The sequence below is a fragment of the Hydra vulgaris genome, chromosome 15, assembly GCF_038396675.1.
Source record: "Hydra vulgaris chromosome 15, alternate assembly HydraT2T_AEP".
In the NCBI taxonomy this organism is placed as follows: domain Eukaryota; kingdom Metazoa; phylum Cnidaria; class Hydrozoa; order Anthoathecata; family Hydridae; genus Hydra; species Hydra vulgaris.
In genome coordinates, this window is record NC_088934.1 from 1,406,724 (window position 1) to 1,430,000 (window position 23,277).

The 23,277-nt window shown below is 24.2% G+C and overlaps 1 protein-coding gene across 1 annotated transcript in view; it reads left to right on the forward strand.

The window, feature by feature from the left end:
- Positions 1-23,277, forward strand: part of LOC136092295 (uncharacterized) — a 51,335-nt gene that overhangs the window by 12,547 nt on the left and 15,511 nt on the right. Inside the window, exons 2-9 of the mRNA XM_065820173.1 lie at positions 1,931-2,200; positions 14,143-14,247; positions 17,374-17,646; positions 18,032-18,154; positions 18,237-18,506; positions 20,103-20,294; positions 20,419-20,577; positions 20,675-20,983. Coding sequence (XP_065676245.1) covers positions 1,931-2,200; positions 14,143-14,247; positions 17,374-17,646; positions 18,032-18,154; positions 18,237-18,506; positions 20,103-20,294; positions 20,419-20,577; positions 20,675-20,983 — 1,701 coding nt within the window. The remainder of the gene's footprint in view (positions 1-1,930; positions 2,201-14,142; positions 14,248-17,373; positions 17,647-18,031; positions 18,155-18,236; positions 18,507-20,102; positions 20,295-20,418; positions 20,578-20,674; positions 20,984-23,277) is intronic.

Genomic DNA, 23,277 nt, shown 5'->3' on the forward strand with positions numbered 1-23,277 from the left:
GTGAACCAACAAAAATAGCAGATTTTTGTTGGTTCAAGTCAATGTTAAAATAGTCACATATTTAAGACCGGTTGAAATTTGATGATAATATTTTGAAGATGTTTTTAATTCATTAAAACCTTTGAGCTGTGTAAAAATCAGCAAATTCTGGGACTTAGGGTTGCATGTCCTGGATGTTTTTACATGAAATTGTCCTATAAACAGTTTTTTTTTTGATATTTAGCATCTATGGTTCTACACTGTGTGGTTTAGATGGGTTTCCATAATGCCAATTTTTTGTTTAAATATTACATTACGGAAGTGTTAAACAGTTTTTTACAATGGGAATCTTGTCCTGGTATTAACCTCTTTTGCAGATCAGTATTGAGTATCTTTATTGTGGCACTATCAGAAAAACTGCCATTTTTACTGCATTCTAAGGTACATGTGCTCCTCTTACCCACAACAAAATTTTCTTGACTTTTTTTCAAAGTTTGTTAAGAAGGCAATGAAAGGGTGTTAAGGGGATTTTATGTGTTTGCTGGGTATTATGATATGATCTCCTTATTGATATGAATTTTTTTATTATTTATGAACACTTTAAACTTTTTATGGCTAAATATTTGTTTGTGTGACAATTTTATTTGTGAGTGTTGTTGAAGTATTTTTCTGTTTATTTATTGTTATTTTTAAATAATTTATTTATAGACATTGTATTTAAATATATTTATAGACATTGTACTTTATTGTTTTTAAATCATTGTTATTTTTTGTAACTTTCTTGTCTGTGCATAAAATTCAATAGCTGTTTTGTATAAATATTGGTTATAAATATGATTCTTATGTAATAATCTTATTATTGTTATAGTTATTAATTTATTATTTGAATCATTATTTTAATATTATTTCATGGTGTTTACTTAAGATTAGTTTTTACTTTTTTTTTAAATGGCCTTAATTGTAAGATCTTTTATGAAATATATTGATTGATTGTTTCATCAGAGTTTTTCTACTCTTTGCTTTCATTAAAGATAAAGAGCCTCACCTGCTAAGATATAGAATCAATTTAATGTCATTGAACTGGATTACAAAAAAATTTTTGATTAAGTTGTTTGATTTTCCTGTATTAATTAGTGTTAGATGGTTTTTACCTGTTTACATATTAATTTTTAAATACAAGTAAAATATATATATAGTTATTACCAAGTGTCCCTCCAAATATCATTGCTAATATATTGTCAGATTTAGGTTCACAGCTAATAATTTAAGCTAAAAACTTGCAAATTTTTGTAAATTTATTAAATTAAATAAATAAAGCAAATTGTTCTTGATTCTGGCATTTATAACAATTGGTAATTTAAGCAGGACAAGTGCTACATAGATAACAATTGTATTTAATGGTATAACAAAAAAGTTTTTAGTTGTATAAATATATATTTTTTTCAGAAAAGATTTGATAGATAAGTTATTAAAAAACATGTAAAAAAAATCAGCATTTATCAATGGAGAAACAACTAGTATATAATAAAATTAACACTTAGGTTCAACATTAACAATAAAGTTCATTATAGTATATATAACAATCTGAAAAAAAAAAATGTACCCAAATTATTTTGCAAAAATTGAATCTTTTTTATATTTATTTTATATTTTTTTACTTACAAATAATTTATTTTGTTGTCTATGACATGAAAAAAAAAAATTATATGTGTTTGTGTGTCTGTGTGTGTCTGTGTGTGTGTGGATATATATATATATATATATATATATATATATATATATATATATATATATATATATATATATATATATATATATATATATATGTATATTGTATTTGTATTCCAATTTTTTTTATAAAGTTGTACAAGCATAAAAGTTTTTTTTATTTTTATTCAATTTTATATTTTGTATACAAAAAATAACTTACTATTAATAATTTAAAATTTAGATAATGTTATAAAAGAAACTGAACTTCATATTAAAAATGGCGAAATTAGACATTTTTGTATTTCAAGAAAAACTTGTTGCGAAGATAAGTTTATATCAATAGTTGAAGTAAAGTCTGCCAAAACTGACTGCACAGATTCTGAAGTACTGCAAGAATTACAATTTTTTATTAATTTTAAGGAATCATTCACAAATGTCATTACAATACCATGTCTTAAAAGTTTTAGTGGAGAACTTAAAGTGAAATACAGGTGTTTTTCTAAAGTATTAGGTAAGTTTAAAAAAAAAGTATTTTTCAATACTTTGTGTTTATTTTTTCTAACTGTCAACTTTAAATTAATGGTGAAATCTAATAAAGTATTTTAATTCCAGTAGTTATTGATACTTTTTTTATAATAAAACTTAACTCATAATTACTTATATTATGTTTAGAAATTGTTGTCACTCCTTTGATCAGATTTCTGTATGAGTGTTACCATCCTTAATAAATGTTTAACTTATTATGAATTATTTTATGCTCATAACCACCATTATAATATTAGTTATTATTATTATTTTTTCACTGTAATTATTGTGAACACTTTTTATTACTAAAACTATAATTTGTATTTATTTTTTTTTATCTTATATTATTCTAATATATTATTATTATTATTATTATTATTACTATTGTTATTGTTATTATTATCAAAACTATTGTAAAAATGATTTATGGAAAATAAATAGCTTGTTGTTGTTGTTGTTTTTGTTGTTGTTGTTGTTGTTGTTGATGTTGTTGTTATCAAATCAGCTTCATTATTTCAGACGGTAAGTTGCTCTATGCATTTGCAACTTGGTTTTAGATTATCGAAGATATAGGGTTTTTTGATGTTTCAGATATAACACTTTCAAAATTTACAACCGCCTCATTTTGGAGAAAAAAAAAGGGGGGGGGGGTCAGAAAATTAAAGTTGAAAATTTTACTGCATCAAAAAATAAAAAGTAAAGTTGAAAATTTTGCTGCAAAAGTGCCCTCGCATTTGGGCATAGAGGGGGTTATTGTTTTATTGCTTTTTTGTTCCCAGGACTCAACCACCCCAATTTTTTGTAAGGCCTCCTCATTTGGCATTGGTATGAACATACCTAAGTTTAGAGTTTGCACAATGTGTGAAAGTATCATATCTGAAACATCTAAAATCCTGCAGTCGCTAATGTTTGAAGATATTTCTGGTTTTTTGAGTTTGAGTTTGTGTTGTCTTAAATATACTTTTAATTTATATTGATAATGGTCTGTAACCCAATTTATTTTATGATAGCCATGTTGAATTTTGTTATGTTGAATAAGATCTCAACGCAGTCCGAGTTCTTCTAGTGTTGATAATTACATGTTTAACCTATCTTTATAAGATAGATTTTTAATTGTAGGCACTAGTTTGGTTGTTCTTCTTTGGATCATTTCAATATTACCTATGTCTTGTTGTTGGTATGGAGATCATGCCTTGTCCGCTCAAGATGTGGACATTCAAACATCTTTTTTACTATGTTTATGTCTAAATATTTAAATGTTCATTTTATGATACCTAACTTTGCTAGTTACTGAACTAACTTGAAATTACCATTTTAGACCTGATTGAACCACAATAATCAAGTCACATTCAGCTTCTGTGTTACATAATGTTTAATTGTAATTGTAATTAATATTAGTCATTAAAAATGTAGCATTTAGGTTTTTTTTTATGATATGCATAACTTTGAATTTTTCATAATTAAATTTTGTGAGCCAAACAGATGACTATAATATTATATTATCTACATCGTTTTTAAAGGTTTATTGAATCATTAGAATTTTTTAAGTTTATTATTTTACTATTATCAGCATAAAGACTTGATCTGGCAAGTGGTTAATGAAAATCAAAAACAGTAATGGTCCAAAGCTGATCCATGTGGTGAACCACTGATTACTGGTAGCCAATCTGAGACATTGTCACCGAGGATTGATTTCTGTCTTCTATTAGTTAAAAAATTTTCTATTCATCAAAGATAATTTCTCATAATTGCTATAGGCTCTATTTGTTACAGTGTTAACAATATAGATTAAAGCTCCATAACCTTTTTTGTTATAATTAACATAATTAAAATAATTAATATAACTTTAAAATAATTTGGAATCTTTATTTGATGATTCACTGATTCTTTTTTTGTATTTATATATATATATATATGCGCATATATATATATATATATATATATATATATATATATATATATATATATATATATATATATATATATATATATATATATATATATATATGTATATATATATATATATATATATATATATATATATATATATATATATATATATATGTGGGCATTTCCATTTCTGTGCATGATTTTTTATTTTTCTTTGTTTTAGCAATTAAAAGCTGAGACTTGAAGTAATGTGAATACTATTATGATTTTCTTAAAAAACATTTATAACAAAAATATTTTTCTCATATTTTAGGTTACCTGAATAAGTTAAATATATATTTTTTGATCATTTTTTTTTTTTTTTTTTGCATTATAATATCGCTACAGTTTGAAAATAAACAACAATTTTCAAAACGCTATACTTTAGCTAGAAATAAGTGATGACTGTCATTTCTCATCGAAAATATATTAAATAAGAGTCATAGAAGTAAAATATTTCACTTAAAATACTCACAAGCAATTTATTTTCTTGAAAATATCTACATGAAATTAACAAATTCGCAACTTCTGTGCGTGACTTCCATGCGTGATCATTCATGAACTGCATTTAAACAATTGCTGTGACTCTATGATACATAGCGCAATCCTGTAACTTTCTGGAAAGCTTTACTAATGTTTAAAACATTAAAAAAAAAATTTATGAAGCTTATATTTTCCGAGAATTAAAGTTTATTTATCTAGTAACTAAAATTTGAGTTTTTCTGTTCTGTGCGTGATTCTGCTTCAAACTTAATTTACTCTTTGTTAACATTACTAATGTATACCATTTTTTGTTTACCAAATATTTATATAGGTTAGAATTAAATGAGAGCAAATTGGAGATCGCCAGTTTAATTATTATGAAAATAATAGAAAAAACATATACAAGTTTCCGTGCATAATTTTTCATGCCCATATATATATATATATATATATATATATATATATATATATATATATATATATATATATATATATATATATGTATATATATATATACATTTTAATCTTATCATGTTTTTAACTAATTTACTTTGTATTTTGTATTGTTGACCAAAAATTGGTGACTTGAAGTTATTTTATAATATTTTGCTCCATAAAGTTTTATGTCTGATTTCAGTCTTTTTTTTTTTGTCAATCCATGGTTTTAAAGCTATGTGGGTGTACACTTTTTTAGGTATGTAATAGTTAGAAAATTTATCATATTTATTTATAAAAGATGTAACCATTTTATTTTATATAATGGATTGTTAATTCTTGATAATTTTCAGCTTTGTAGTTAAACTTTGATTTTCCATAAGTAGCTTTTGATGTGGTTTTTTCAACAATGTGATTCCAATGCAATACTTGATGTGCATTATTTAAATTACTTAAATAAGGATTTTAGTCTATATTACACACTGGCGCATTGTTAAAGCCAAATCTAAGTAATGTCTTTTGACTGTGTGCCTGAATTAAAAGTTGGTTTTGTGACATTTTGAATTAAAAAGTTGTCATTTAAATTGTTCAAAAATATTTGTGCCTGTCTATCATTCTTTAACACTATTCCAAATAGTGTATTCTCATCATTTTATTTTATATTTGGGTAATTGAGGTCTCCAGCTAAAAGTAGACTTGAATATTTGTTGCAATCAACACGTTTTTTTTAGCTATATTTATTATGTAATTGACTTTTTTATTTGTTAGTTCTGTAACATCTAGTGGATTATATTTGCTACCAATTAAGATATTCTCATTTTCTGTTTTAATAACACACTAGACTTGTTTAACTGTCATTTCTTCAGATTCTAGGTCATAAAAAGTATAAGCAACATATTTATTTTATATATAGATAGCTGCACCTCCGCCATGACATTTAGTTGAGTTAGCTTTAGATTGATTGTTATAAAAAACATTATATCTGGGTGCATATATGGTACTTGATAAATTAAACTAAGTTTTGATTACAATAAATATGTCAGGATTATACTCTGCTATTTCTAACAAAAACAAATCAAATTTATTGTTTAGTGAAGTTGCATTTGTATATCTACAGCTTAGATGATATTGGGGTTTTGGTTTGTATACCAATACTTGTGATTTATCATAATTTGAACCTATTGTAGACGCAGGATTATATGTTGAAGGGTCAGTCAATACTATAGGTTAATAAAAATAAATTGATGATTGCTTTTGTTTTGGTTTTTTTAAGAGTTTAACTATTTTGAAATAATATTTAAGATCAGATCAGGTGTATGATCTTCATGATCAGCCTGCTACTGGTAACATGTAATCCAGTGCAACCTGTTCCATGTTCTGCTGCCTTGTAGGATTCGCTTTCTAAGCAAAGGCTGGGAGGAGTTTGCCTTCTGTCATCAGTATTATTTAAAATCTGTCAAGTCTATAGTAATATATACATACATATATATATATATATATATATATATATATATATATATATATATATATATATATATATATATATATGTATATATATATATAATTAGTAAAAAACACTTATCTAACTTTTATCTTCGACTCGGAGTTTCACCATCGCTGGATCATCAGGAAGAGTTACTAAATCTCAAAAAAAATTCAATTTATAGAAAAAAATATTTTACAGGAAGTTATAAATTATTATAAAAAATTTTTAATTACTATATTTTTTTGTTAACGGGACGTTACAGAAAGTAATTATGAAATAATTTTCTTTGGAATGGGGATAGTTTAATTTGGTCATTTGTTTTTATAATTTTTTAAGAGGTATTTATTTTCGTGCCTACATTTAGAAATTAATTCAGATTTTTTATTTAATAAATTTTCTTGATTCAAATGAGTAATTATTTCAAAATAACAATTATTTCAAAATTGAAATAATTACTCATTTGAATCAAGAAAATTTATTAAATAAAAAATCTGAATTAATTTCTAAATGTAGGCACGAAAATAAATACCTCTTAAAAAATTATAAAAACAAATGACCAAATTAAACTATCCCCATTCCAAAGAAAATTATTTCATAATTACTTTCTGTAACGTCCCGTTAACAAAAAAATATAGTAATTAAAAATTTTTTTTAATAATTTATAACTTCCTGTAAAATATTTTTTTCTATAAATTGAATTTTTTTTGAGATTTAGTAACTCTTCCTGATGATCCAGCGATGGTGAAACTCCGAGTCGAAGATAAAAGTTAGATAAGTGTTTTTTACTAATTAACTATTGCTCTGTTCTTTAAGAACATTGAGCACTCTATTTGTAAAATACACTAACATAATTTACATATATATATATATATTATATATATATATATATATATATATATATATATATATATATATATATACACTCTTGCATGGTCGTCTTTAAGTTTTTACTATAAAATGTCAGTTTCAGGTTATTTTTTTAAATAGAATTATTTTAAAGACCGGAAAAACTTTTTTTAACTTTTTTTTTTATTATTACTTAATAGACTGTCTGCGCCAACCAAACCCTCATTTGATGTAACGGCACTCTGTTGTGAGTCAGGCTATTTGTCAGTTGATGTAGCAGCACTCCATTGCGAGTCAGGCTAAAAGATAGTCGATGTAGCAACACTCCATTGCGAGTCAGGTTATAAGATTGTCAGTGTAGCAAGGCTCCACGCATGTTTTATAGTTAAAAAGTTAAAATAAAAATATTGTGGTCTTTTAATTTGCGTTTTTGTGGTTTTTAAAAAAAAACATTAAATTTAGTTAGTTTCTTCATTTAAATTAATGTGATTTGTTATAATCTAACCTTAATTTTGTAAGTCTAAGTACTATAGACAAGCGAAGAGCTGTTTTCTACCACAAACTGTATATCTAAGCCCTTTACTATAGGTATATATATATATATATATATATATATATATATATATATATATATATATATATATATATATATATATATATATATATATACATATATATATATATATTTTGTGTTTATCTTTTATTTAGTTTGAGGTGCCTTAGTTACTGTTTTAGCTGACTTGTAATCTATTTTATATGTATGTTTGTGCTCTGTCTAAACCTCTGGCATGGTGTTAACTCACCCGTAAGTTGCTATCTGTATGTTTGTGTTCTGTCTGAACCTCTGGCGCAGTGTTAAGTCACCTGTAAGTTGCTATCTGCATGTTTGTATTCTGTCTGAACCTCTGGTGCAGTGTTAACTCACTTGTAAGTTATTTTATGTATGTATGTGTTCTGTTTAAATGTTCTGTTTAAATGTTTAAATCTGTTTTGATGCAGTGTGAGCTCATTAACTAACTAGACACTCCAACTATTTGGGCTGGTTCTTCTAATTTCGCTCTTTCTCTTCTAGACAAGGCCTAAAAACGCATTGTAAATGTAGTTGGCACTGGTTTCTCTGCTAAGCTTGAACCTCTTTCCCATCGTCATAAAGTTGCATCTCTTTCTCTTTTCTAACTTTACAGCTACCTACAAAAATTACCAAGATTAATGATGTTTATCTTGTTTCTATTAATGTATGCAGCCTTTGATATACTCATTTTATCTGATTCATTGTCTAACTTAATGATAGCTGGTGGTATTTTAGATAGGAATTTTGCTTTGAGTCTGATTACTTTTCTTACTTTATGTTTGTCTGCATTTATTGAGTTGAAAATATCTTTTACCATTTCTTCATCAGTCACATATTTGTACAATGCCAAGCACAATACAGTTCTCAAATGGTAAAGATGAATAAGATAAAAGTTGTATAGAAATTAAACCATCAAATGTTAGATCAGAAGCACCTAAGGGTGAATGTGGATAAACTGAGCGCTAACTAAAATTAGAAACAAGACAATATATACAATATTATCAATATTATGATCAACTGAAAATTTTTTCTTTTGTTACATGTAGAACCTCAATCATGTATATAGTGTTTATAATATCTTTTTGGCCTTCATTTGTTTTAACTTTTCTTTCATTTTTTCATTTTTGATTTGTTTTAACTTTTCTCAATTCAACTTCACTCCAAATATTTAGATCTTTTAATTTATTAATAAGTTTATTATAAATTAATGAGTAATATATTAATTTATTTATTATAAATTTATTTTTTAATTTATTAACCTTTCTTTCAAGATTTTTTATCAAAACACCTTTCTTGTTTATTTTTTCTTGCATTTCTTGCAGTAATATAGTTATGTCTGAATTTTTTGGTTGCATTTTAAGAGTGTTTACAAACCAAATCAACCATAACCATTACACCAATTTAACTTTAAGTTTTATTATAAAAATAAAAGATAGGAGAACTACCACCCTAAAACAGTGGGTTACCCCTTGGTTTCTTTTAAATCATTATATATTTATTTTCTTTTTACACAGGGACTAAAAAGTTTAAGTATGTGTTTTTTTTCCATAGTATGTATATATATACATACATACATATATGTATATGTATATGTATATGTATATATATATATATATATATATATATATATATATATATATATATATATATATATATATATATATATATATATATATATATATATATATATATATATATATATATATATATATATATGTATATGTATATATATGTTTTTTGACTGTTATAAACAATTTTTTGAAACTAACATAAAACTCATGTTTTTAGTAAATAATATCACCTTAATGGATTTTAATATTTTAAAAAGTAAAATAAAGTATTTAATATGTATTTCTAAATGTATGTGTCATTTGAGCCAAGGTTTCAGTTGAGCTTTTTTTTAAAAAAAAAATTTCATTTCAAAAATTCTTTAATTTCTGAAATAATAACAAGTTTTAAATTTCAATTGTTTACATGACAACAACATTTACATGACAACAACATTTACATGACAAGTAAAATAATTTATTCGATTTTTAGTACATTAGTAATATATTAGGTAATGTATTCCTAATGTACTAACAATCGAAGTAGTAGTAAATTAGTAATTTATTACTTTTTTGTATACATACATATGTATACAAACTATTTTGTATACATATGTATACAAACAAATTTGTTTTATTATGTGTACATTTTGTATACAAACAAAAAACAATGCTATAAGTAATTTGAATGCATTTTATAAATTATATAGGTTATTTATATATGTAACCAGGTTGTAAGGTCAAGGTTCCCACTCCTCCTTAAAAACCTTAAATATCCTTTAAAAAAAAACTGCTTAAAAGTCCTTAAATAATCTTAAAAAAAGTTCAAATTTAACTGCTCTCCTTAATTTCTCCTTATTTTCTATAATTATCTTCAAGGAAATTTTATTAAAGTATATAGATTATACTTATCAATAGAGAAGCAAATAGTTACTTCTTTGATAATTTGAAATCCTACACCTATATATATATATATATATATATATATATATATATATATATATATATATATATATATATATATATATATATATATATATATATATATATATATATATATATATATATAAATATATATATATATATACATATTATACATATATATATATATATACATATATATATACATATATATATATATATACATATATATATTCATATATATATATATATATATATATATATACATATATATATTCATATATATATATATATATATATATATATATATATATATATATATATATATATATATATATATATATATATATATATAAGGGTGCATCACAAAACAACAATTTGAAAAAATTGATTTTGTCTGACACCTAATTGTGTTCTATATATTAAAAAAACACTGACTTTCATTTTTTTTAAAGGTTCCCAAACACCCTCGAATATTTGACCGGTCCCTAGTGATAAATTGTTGATATCTGATATCGTTGTTTTCTTTTTTAAATATATTGATTGAGGGAAGAAGGCATTATCAATATTCTAAAATTTCAATATATCTATCAAAATTAATTCGACCTTAAAATAATCAATAGCATACAACTCCTGTATAGTTCATGCAGGCCCAAATGCCTACATGTGCTACTACTTTGCTTGGTTCGCTTTAATGTAAAATCGAATATGCAATATTTAACTTTTTTTTCAAATTGTTTTTTTGACAATGAGATAGTCCTTGGTTTTAAAAAGAAAAATGAACTTTTTTAATAATGTTATATATATATATATATATATATATATATATATATATATATATATATATATATATATATATATATATATATATATATATATATATATATATATATATGTATATATATATATAGTATATTATATTTATAAAAGTTTATCTATTTATATTTAATATTTATTAAAAAAAGAATGATTCTGTTTTTAAAGTAATCATTTTCTCCTTAATTCTCCTTATTTTTTCCTTGAAAAAATTGGCGTTCGCAACCAAATCTCCTTATAAATTGGGAAAATATATCCTTAATTCTCCTTAAAGTCCTTATTTTTAGCCTCAGTTTTAATAGTGGTAACCCTGAGGGTTATTTATAGATGTAAGTCTAACCATTAAACCTTTGAATTATTTTTTAACTGCTATAACAGTTTTTATAACTTTTTAGTATCTAATGTTTATTTATTAATGTTTATTAGGAATTTTCTACTGTTTTAGTTTAGTTTTAGGAATTTTGTGAGTAATTTTATAACAAAAAAATTTGATATAAATTTAAAATATATTCTTATAATCATAATTACAATGATTTTATAATTATTAATGTAATTTGGTAACAACAGTTATAATACTCGCAGATCTAAACTATCCAAAGAGCTCTCTCTTTGTAGAATTTAAAATCAGGAAATTAATGTATATTTAAAGTATTTATAGACCTTTTAAAGACCATATTAAATATTTATGACCACTTTATTCTGATATGTTCATAAATAGTAAATTTAATCAAGTTATTTATAATGTAAATCAAATGGTTATAAATGGTTAATATGATAACATTTTATAAGCAGGAGATTTCAACTATTCTAATATTAAATGCACAAAAAGTGCTGGTAGGATGGTCATTTTAAAGTTAGTCAGCACTATTTAAAAAATTCATTTTGATATTTAAATTGAAATTAAAACAGAAAAAAAGAATGCTTTGATAAAATAAAAACAGAGAAAAGAATGCTTTGAATAAATACTAGATAAAATAGTTTTAAAAAAAAAACTGGTAAAACTGGTAAAAAAAGCCATTTTTGATAAAAGTTGAACAAATGAACAAAAAAATTTTGTTGCAATATAAAACAAGACGCTTTTATTTTTTTGGCAAACGCTTTTTTATGCGCTCGCCAAAGTTATTGCAGGCGTGTGGGCGAGCGCAAATAGGCTTGATCGCAAAAGCGCTGGCTAAACGGAGAAGACTGTTGGGTCAAAAACAAAGTTTCCAACTACATGAAATCAGGTATCTTATTCAAGAAGCAAGTTGCTTTAAGTTGCGAGTTGACGCTATGACTATTAGTCATGATGTCATTTTTTGTTACTTTAAATACTTTGTTTTTTTATTTTAATTCGTTACCAACAAGACTGCAAGCAACCACTATTATATTGAAAGTTACTAGAAAACAAAGTCTATACTTTGTTTTTTTAGTAACTTCCAATGTAATAGTTAAAGAGCAAAGAAATGGTTGACAGAAGACTTGAAAAGTTGTAGGTTGTATGCGTAGCTGTAGGTTGAGAGAGTTCCAAAAAATTAGAGTGCAGGGAAAAAACTAGATTAGATAATTTAAAACATCAGATATTTGGATTGGATATTTGTTCCTATAAATAAGCTACACTAATAAGCTTGAAAAATAAGGCTGCTGCACAGAGAAACAAGTTGAGTGCAGTACAACTTAAGGCATAGTAGAGTTCAAATTTAAAACTTCTCACTTATGAAGCAAGCTCTCTACTAGTACATCACTACGACTTTTTTTTATAATTTTATTTTTTTTCAAAAACATATCATTGTTACGGTACCCTATGCAATGTGTAGACTATATATTCTATACACTACCTGAGCCAATATTTCCCTGAAATTTTTTGTTGATTTTTAGAAGCATTTAATAGACTAATATTTTGATGAAAACTTTTTATTTGTTTAACCAATTTGTTGTTATTGTTGTTGTTTTGACTTATTGTGAGTTTAGCAAAATTAGGCTAAAAAAATTGAATAATAATCATTATGATGTAATTAGGTAAATTTAATCAATTGGTGAAAAAGATTTATCAACTTATGGACCTATGTAATAATGATCCTTATGATGTAGTTAGATAAGTTTAATGGTGCAAATTTTCATTGAATGGGGGTGGGGCGCCCCCTATTCAATGAATTTTTGCTCTATTAGGACCTTTTTTATACCTTCAGTTGGCATATTGGAATCTTAATTTTAGATACAGTTGCCAAAATGGGACTTAGACTTTAATTTCTAGCAAATTAGAGAATTAAAGGACTTTTTTTTTTAGCTGGCAAAAATATTTCCTCACCCCCCCCCCCTCCCTCCCCCCTTACTCTATTATCTACTCCTTACATCTACTCGCGCCAGCCTTGTATATATATTTTTTAATAATTTACAGTTTGTAAGACTTCTGTTAACATTACTTTTTTCTTTAACTATATTATTACAATTACTGGTACTGGAGATAATTGGCTGCATATATATTTTGGTGAAATGCCAAAACTTCTTCAAATATTCAAAAAAAAAATGTCTAAAATAATCTTTTTATTTTTAAGATTCATTTTTTTGAGCTTTTTAAAATATTTTTTACAAAATTGTTTATATTTTAGTGCAATGTCATATATTATATGTCCAAAGTCTATGCATGAAATAAGTAATTATCTTTATAAATAAGACATTTTTACTTAAAACTTTCATTTAATCAAATTAATACATGTTTTGACTTAATTTAAGTCATCTTCAGTTGAAATGAAAATTTAAAATTTATACTATATATAAAAAAAGTTCTATAGATACAATTATAATTTTACATTATATATACTGTCACATTCTCTAAAAAAGACTTTGATGTCTAATAAAAAATAATTCATTTTTTATGTATTCTTATTTTAATATATATATTTTTTAATGTACAGAATGTCATCCACAATGTGAAAAAGAAAACTCAACATGCATTTTTACAGCAGATGGTAGCAAATGTCTATTAAACAGCGTTCTTGGCATATTTGGCACAGACTATAGTAAGCTTTAGGTTTAAAATATAAGTTTGTTTAATAGAGCTAAAAAACAATGTTTAAAAAGCTTTTTTAATGGTGTTAACTCATAGGTTTATTTAGCTTTATTAAATTTAGTTTTTTTGCTTATTTTATTTTTTGTATCTTAGTATTATAGTTCTAAATACAAAACACTGTGGAGCAGAAATCCCACTAGGTGTCACCTGGGATTTTATTTTATTGACAATGCAATATTTTCATAATTGTAACATAATAAAAGTTACTGTCACAAATTTAGTACATAAAATTTAGTATATAAAATTTAGTCAATATAATTTACTTTTTAAAGAATGATATTTTTCTACATTTATAAGAAACAGCTTTCTTCACTCAGAAAGACTACTATAGCGTATTTATATAAGCAAATGTTTACATCAATATAGCATATAGCTTTTCAGAAAAAGAAGAATAAAACTAAGAATAATGAAAGAAAAGATTGCTGCCCCATGCCAAACTCTAAGTCGATGTAGTGGCACTCCTGCACAGCAGCAGGCTATAAAATAGTTGATGTATGTACTGAAGTCCCAAGGAGCAGGCTTTTTCAGTGCGACATCACAGTGCTTATCTAAACATGCATTCATGCATATATATATATATATATATATATATCTATATATATATATATATATATATATATATATATATATATATATATATATATATATATATATATATATATATATATATATATATATATATATATATATATATATATATATATATATGCATATATATATATATATATATATATATATATATATATATATATATATATATATATATACATACATTTTCAAAAGATTCGTTTTACTATTAAAAAAAACTCTGGAATAATTAATAAAAATTAGAAGACTTTACAAAGAAATATTAAAGGACAAAAACTATACATAATAAGCCAGTAAAATAATTACAAAATGACTCAGTAAATAACCAATCATTATAATCATAATAAAATAAACTGTCATTTTAATTAAATAGATAGGTTAATGTTATAATTGGAAAGTTTGTTCATTATATGAAGGATTTTCTTATTTAATGTGTAGCGCTTTCTTTACTTTTAATTTATGTTTAATTGTAGTGGTATCTAAAATCTCAAATAAATTACAATTAGACAGGTTTTTACAATTTAGGGATGTAATTAAGTGTTTATATATGTGGGATTTTTTGTCAGTCCCAAGGTGCTCATTAATTCTAGTTGATATATGTCTGGAAGTTTCTCTAATATAACTGGCATTACAGCCAGCGCAAGAAAATTTGTAAACAACATGAGACTTAAGTAGCTTTGGAAGTGGATCTTTTAAACAAAAATTATTTTATATTTTATTAGTAGTAAATATTAATTTTATTAGAACATCTTTGCAGTATTTATTAACAATTTTTTAAATTTTTTTTTTAGTATTTAGAATAATTTCCAATAAATGGAAGCTTGAAGTATCTTATATTTGAGTTTTTAACTAAGGTAGAATCAGATGGATTATTTACCTACGGTGTGACCACAGACTACTAATTATTACTAATATTACATTATTACTAATAATGCTCATTATTGAGTTTTAAATCTAATAAATACATAATATTATTTTAACAAGAAATCTACTTAATTAATACCTATAACACCTTTATATTGTTATATTCTAAAATAAATACAGCAAATGTATTAACCAAATGTACTAAATTTATTTATTACTAATTAAATTTGCTAGCCCATCCCATTCCCAGTTTTAGTATCATTAGAATACATTTTTTATGATTAAAGGCATTCAGAAAGGCATATGAAAAACAAAGTTTTAGATCTCAATACTGAACTTTGTAGAACATCACTATATTAATCACATCGGTCTGACAGTTGCTCATCACTTCTGCTTTTTGTTTGTTAAATGTAATCCAATCAAACTTAAAACAGTATTTATAATTCTATATAAGAGATCCTATGTATTAGTCAATAATGTGACACTTTGATAAATGTTTGTACAAAATTCAGTCATTAGTGTGATTTTTAGTTATTTGGAAATTTGTTTACTAACTTGTTATGCACTCTTTATTTATTAGAAAATTATTTTGTTAACAGAAAATGATGTTCTTATTTTGTTAATATATTGTTTTAAAATATAAGCTTTAACTATTATTTTAGTAATGATGTTAACAATATTGGATCACAATGAGAGAAGTGATTGGATCACGTCTCTTTAAATAAAATATGGTGTTTTTAGATTTTTAATTTACTTAGTTTAACTAAATAGATTGATTTCTTGTAAATATAGTTTTAATAATCCTTTTTGGAAATACTTTAACATATAAGAATGGATATCATTGCAACTAAATTCAACTTTATTTATTAACTAAAATATATTATTAACTAAAATAATATAAGTAAACTTTATTTGTGTCTTTTACCTTGGTTACCTTGGACTTTTTCTATGTGTTTGTGGTTTTCCTTTCAATGTCTTTGAGTCTTTGCAATGATGTTCTTCAGAATTATCTGTGATTCACTTGAACATTTAATTTTTTAAATTTTAATTATAATTAGTATCATGATTCTTTTACTTTATGCTTTGGTTCATACTTTATGCTTTAGGTTACATTTTATAATCAGGGCAACACTCGTTCATTAGATTTATACTCAGAGCAACACTTGTTGAACCTTGTGGAGCAAAACTTGTTTATTGGAGTAAAATATATGAATAAAATCTAATAACTAAAGAATGTAATTTTAAAAGTTTAAAACAAAAAAAAGTGTTCAAATTGAAAAAAAAAAACATGAAAAATTTAAAGTATATAAGTAAAACAGTCACTCTACTCGTATGAATTATAACATAAAAATAGTACAAAAAAGTACATTAAGAAAATCATAAAATAAAATGTATTTATAATAAATATTTTATTCCAATGTGTATAACTTACATAACAACCTGATAATACCGTTGATTAAGTTAAAAGTTACAAATAATGTGGTAGTGGTGTGGTAGTGGTGTAGTGGTGTGGTGTAGTGGTGTACTCTGAATAATTGTAAACAAACTGTTCTTCATACTGAAACTAGGTAGTCATAAACTCCTACAAATCATTTGATACAAGTGATATTTGTTTATTTATTAGGAATCAAATACATTGGGTGTCGTAAAATAAGAACACCATCAGAAGAATCAGAAATTAATATTTCACACATTGTGACTCCACAAATTTGCATAAAAGTTTGCCAAATGCTTGGTTACACTTATGCTGCGCTTGGTGAAACACATACAAAGTGTTCATGCTATCAAAATGTAACCTATTTTGAGGTTGCAGAAGAAGAAAGCTGCTTATCTGCATGTTCATACAATCCCTACTACAGCTGTGGTAATGGATACAATAAACATGTTTTTCATACAGGTATGTTGAATTTGTTTTACAGAATCAATCTGTAAATAAATGATTAAGATTTAAGGTTTATATGTTTAGATTTTGATTGTGTGTTTGTGTTAATGATTAATAAATGTATGATCTCTTTATAAAAATACATAAATTTATGGACTAATTCTTCAATTAATTTTTTAAAATCCCATAAGGAAATTTATTTTTTCATTATTATTTTATCTAAATTTTTAAGAGAATTTATCCTGTTAAATTGTTTAGGAAACTATTTAAAAAAATCGTTTCTAAGTATTTTATTTAATAATAAATAATAAAATTATTTTATTAAGTTTTTTTTCCAAAAATTTACCCAAAATCATTTTTAAGTATTTGTATAAAGTTCAATAAAAAATTTATTTTGTAGGAATAAAAAATTTAAAGTGTTCTGAGTCTTCATGTCCAGAAGGCACATTTTGTGTTCAATTCTATGAAGATTATTACTGTCTATGCAACGAAACCTCAAAAGAACAACCAAAAGGATGCTATGGTATGATTTATTTGTATATGTAAGCTATTAAGACAAAAGTTGTTTAATTTTTAGGTTTGTTAGCTTGTATAATATATTTTAGGCTGTCTTGAAGGATGGTCTACAACTCCAGATTCTACTGAATGTTTTGTTATGGTTAACAACTTAAACACAAGAAATCTTTCGAATGATTGCAGAAGATATCATGGAGCTTCTTTGTATAACACTTCAGAGAAAACAAATTATTTTTTATTAGCCTTTTTAGCTAACAAGCTACTTAAAAGCGGTCTTGTTGAAGCTAATGAACTACAACTGCAGTTAATAAACAAGAGTATAACCAATCAAACGATGCCAATATGTCGTAGAATAAAATGTAGGAATTACTTTATGTCATTTTTTAAAATTTTATTTGCAACTTGAAGCAGAAATATTTTTGATTAAAAAATTAGTTAAAATACAAATAGTTGTATTCAGCAAGGAACTTGTAAACTATATGCAAATGAAGTTTCCAGCAAGCTATTTGGAAAGTTTGGTTGCCTGCAAGTTTTCACTTACTTGCTGGAAAGTTTTCAGCTGCTTTCTGAAAAGTGTGTTTGCTAGAAAGTTTCATGCTGTTTGCTGAAATGTTTAGTGGAAAGTCTCTAGGTGCTTGCTAGAAAACATTACTTTTTTCTTCATTTCAAAAAACATTGTTTTGCATTGCATTTTTCAGTAATAATATAATTATTTTTACCATTATAAGAAGAGGATTGCTATTATATATTTTAATTTTTAATTTTAAAAGTTTTAAGGTTTTTTTTTAACAATAAAAAAAACAGTAAATTTTTTTTGCAACTTAAGCAATATAAATATAAGTTTTCCATAAGAAAAAGAAGGTTTAAGGAACTGCAATACAAATTGGTATCACTTTTTAATGCACTAATTATATATATTTATATTATATATACAATTATGATTTTATATATTACCAATGTGTACTTTTTTATTTTTACTTTATATACTACTTACTTTCAATTACTTGTTCATTATGGATGAAATTATGAAACTGGACTAACACAAAAAAGATATCTTTTGTTTTTAAAGATAGGAAAGTATTAATGTAAGATGAAGCCCATGCCACAATGTAAAGCCCATTAAACAATTATTGGATTATAACAAAATTTCATATTTTAGATGGCCAGAGGATTTTCTGGATATAAACTTCATAAAATTTTCATGGAAAACCTCACAACCTAATTGGTTGAAAAAAATGGTTGGTCACAAATATGACCCAATTGGTTGAATAATTTATTTAGGATTGAATTTTTAATGCAACTTGAAAGAAACTTGAAAGAAAATTTTATATTGAATTTATAGTATGCGGAATCAATTTTGTGCAATGATGTAAAAGGAGTATCAACAAACTATTAAGAATTTGTGTTAATAAACATCTTTTAATTATTATTTTGCGTACTTTATGTTAGAAAATGTTTTATATAAATATAAAGTTTATAATTGTATATATTTTGAAAAAAACTTTTACTGATATAAAGACAAGAAACTAAAAAATATTGACATGGGTTCATAATTTGATCATGGTGTAACTTTAACATAATTTTTGTTAATAATTATTGGATTATTAACTGTAGAAAGCCTGATGCAAGTATAACCATAAGTGAAAGAGATATATATATATATGTGTGTGTGTGTGTGTGTGTGTGTGTGTGTGTGTGTGTGTGTGTGTGTGTGTGTGTGTGTGTGTGTATATATATATATATATATATAAGAGATTTATATATATATATATAAATCTCTTATATATATATATATATATATATATATATATATATATATATATATATATATATATATATATATATATATATATATATATATATATATATATATATATATATATAAGAGATTTATATATATATAAAGAGATTTATATAAACTAAAAGAAATTTTTAATTTAATTCAACTTTATTAGCTGCTGTTATTGGTACATATCCTTGGACAACATGGCCCAGTGGAAGTTATGGTTTACCTATGCCTGTATCTGGTTGTCCTGATGGTCACAATTTTAAATGGGATCAAGGTTTTTATAGGCAGTATACAGAACACACAAACAATCAAAATGAAATTTCTGATTCATTTCATTTATTTGGAGAAGTCACAAAAGGTGAATTCGAAATAACTTACAAAATAATGTTTTAAAATAATTTAATATGTAGTTTAAAAAATTTATAACAATATAAAATAACCAAGTTTTTTTTTTTTTTTTTTAATAATAATTTTTTTTACAGAGTATGTCTTTAGAGGATTTTGTATTAAAGTAGAAGAATCTTTTACTGAATGGCCAAATGGTCAATATTGTATATATAAGAAAGGAGAACATTGCCCCAGCAATATGGTTGAAGGAGAATTATTTTGGGATGATGAGGATACTAACAACAATAATTCAGGTATTTTTTTATTTTTATTTTTTTAAATTTTTTTATACTATTTTTACTGTTATTACTAATTTCTGTTTTTAATAATTTTTTGAATGGTCTCTTTCAGCTACTGGTGTTTTACCTGAAGGTATGTTCAAAAGAGATACTCAGATATTTTATTGTTGCACAACTGGAGAAATTAATCAAGATGGTATTTTGCTTCCACGTGAAAGACCTTTTTATTTGTTTCCATATAAATTTCCAATATGTCAGCATGTTATTGGTACAGAATCATCCTTAGAATTTATTCAATATGATATTGAAAATTATTATGAGAATATTGGTGCTGCTGTTGCTAAAGGAGAAAGGCATCCTTATGCAGAAATTGTGTTACCTGGATACCACCTAAAGATTTATTACTGTTATTATAAACCAAGTGTGTACTACTTATAAAATACTATATTGATTTAATAAATGAATAGAAAAATTTAATGTTTTATTAAATCATTACAATTTTTTTTTATAAAAATTAATGATTAAATTGTTAACCATTAAATAATTGATAAATGATCTAATTGTTAACAATTAAACAAGTGATATTTAATCATTAATAAATTGTTAACCATTAAATTTAATTTATTAAATTTTTTTAGATAAAAAAATTTATTAAATGAAAATCTATATATATACATATATATTAGAGTGGTTCAAAAAAAATTATTAAAAATGCCTCGGCATTTACCTAAATGTGTTTTACATAATAGAATAACACTGGGTTTTAAAAGACTCTCGAATACAAAATGGGTCTGAAGTAATATTGCATGAATATTTCAAAAATAATTATCATTTTAGAGAAAAAATTTGTTATTTTAGATTTTATGACTGAAAGTGAAATTTTTAAACAAAACATAAAAAAAGTGCATTTTTACAAGATTTTTGATTCTAATTTTTATTCCAATATTTTTTGTAAAATGGTTTTTATTTTCTGAATTTGCTTTAAGTTTCACTTTAGTTAGTTAGTTAAACTTTTCTTTAAACAATAATGTATAATATATATACTCTACTTCCTAAATAAAAAGCACACCTTTTGACTCGACTTAATTTGGAATCGACCTCATCTGAACATGATTTAGGAATCATAGTTAGCAACTTAAACAAAATGCCCAGGTATGCACTGCTATCTGTAAGGTCAACAAGATGCTTCGCATGCTTAAAAGGACATTTGTTTCATGCAATGTAAGATTATGGAAAAAATTATACATAACGTATGTTTGTCTTCACCTTGAATTCTCTGCCTCAAGTTGGAAACCACATACAATTAAAGATATAAATATCTTAGAGAGAGTTCAGAGATGCGCCACTAAGATAGCTCATAGTATAAAGCATCTACCTTATAAAAAAAAGACTGCTTTTTAGACCTGACCACACTCAAAAAAGATGTCTTCGTGGAGACTTATTACAACTTTTTTAAACCAAATCTGGTAAAGAAACTATTAACTGGCACCACACTCCAATCCATTCTACATCTCGCCACGGTCATAGAAGTCAGTTGGTCAAAGAGATTCTATAATAACAGAAGTAACTTCTTCACAAATCGAGTTATTGACAGCTGGAATCGCCTACCAGATGAGATTGTAAATGCTAAAAGCTTAAACGCCTTTAAGATTCAGTTGGACATATTCCAAGAAAATTGCCACAGTGCCGCTAAAACGCTCTATGCAACACGATAAGGTTGCATTGCGGTTAACTAACTATATACATATATATATATATATATATATATATATATATATATATATATATATATATATATATATATATATATATATATATATATATATATATATGTGTGTATATATATGTATATATATATATATATATGTATATATATATATATATACATACACATATATATATATATATATATATATATATATATGTGTATATATATGTATATATATATATGTATATATATATATGTATATATATATATATATACATACACACATATATATATATATATATATATATATATATATATATATATATATATATATATATATATATAAATACCTCTACCTTTTTTTTTAATAATGATTTATTCAAAGCACCATTAATAAAATAAGGTTAAAATTTTTTTTTTAGGTATAATGCAATTTGTTATATTTCACTATTTAATATTTTTAAATTTAATTTTTGTCAATTTTCAAGTGTGTAGGTATGTATAGTTAACAGAGCAGGGTCAGATCTAAAAGGACTAGAATTGAGGGTAATTTTCTCATTAAAAGGTAACAAGTAATAAATTTGATTAGGTAACTAAATTGATTCAATTTATCAACTTCTGAACTGTTAAACTCTCTGTTACAACCATTTATATGTCAAATTTTTTTAATTAAATTTTTTTCCTTAAATTTAATTCTACGTGCTTTAAAATGCCCCTAAACAACACAATTATTTTTTTCATTTTATCTAGGTTTTACCTGAAATTTATTAAAAATATATGGAACATTATTTCTTTTATATATTATAGTATATTTTTTTGTTTATTTTATATGCTATTGTTTAAAGTTCACTTTTTGAAACCTATTTTTTGTCAAGCTATATTTTTGTCTGCTATATTTTTTTTATCTTAAAAACTGAATACCTTAACTTCTAGATGACCTAGGATTATAACAAAAAATTTGGTTGCGAAATTCACCTTTATAATGGAATTGGTTTGGTTTTAAAAAA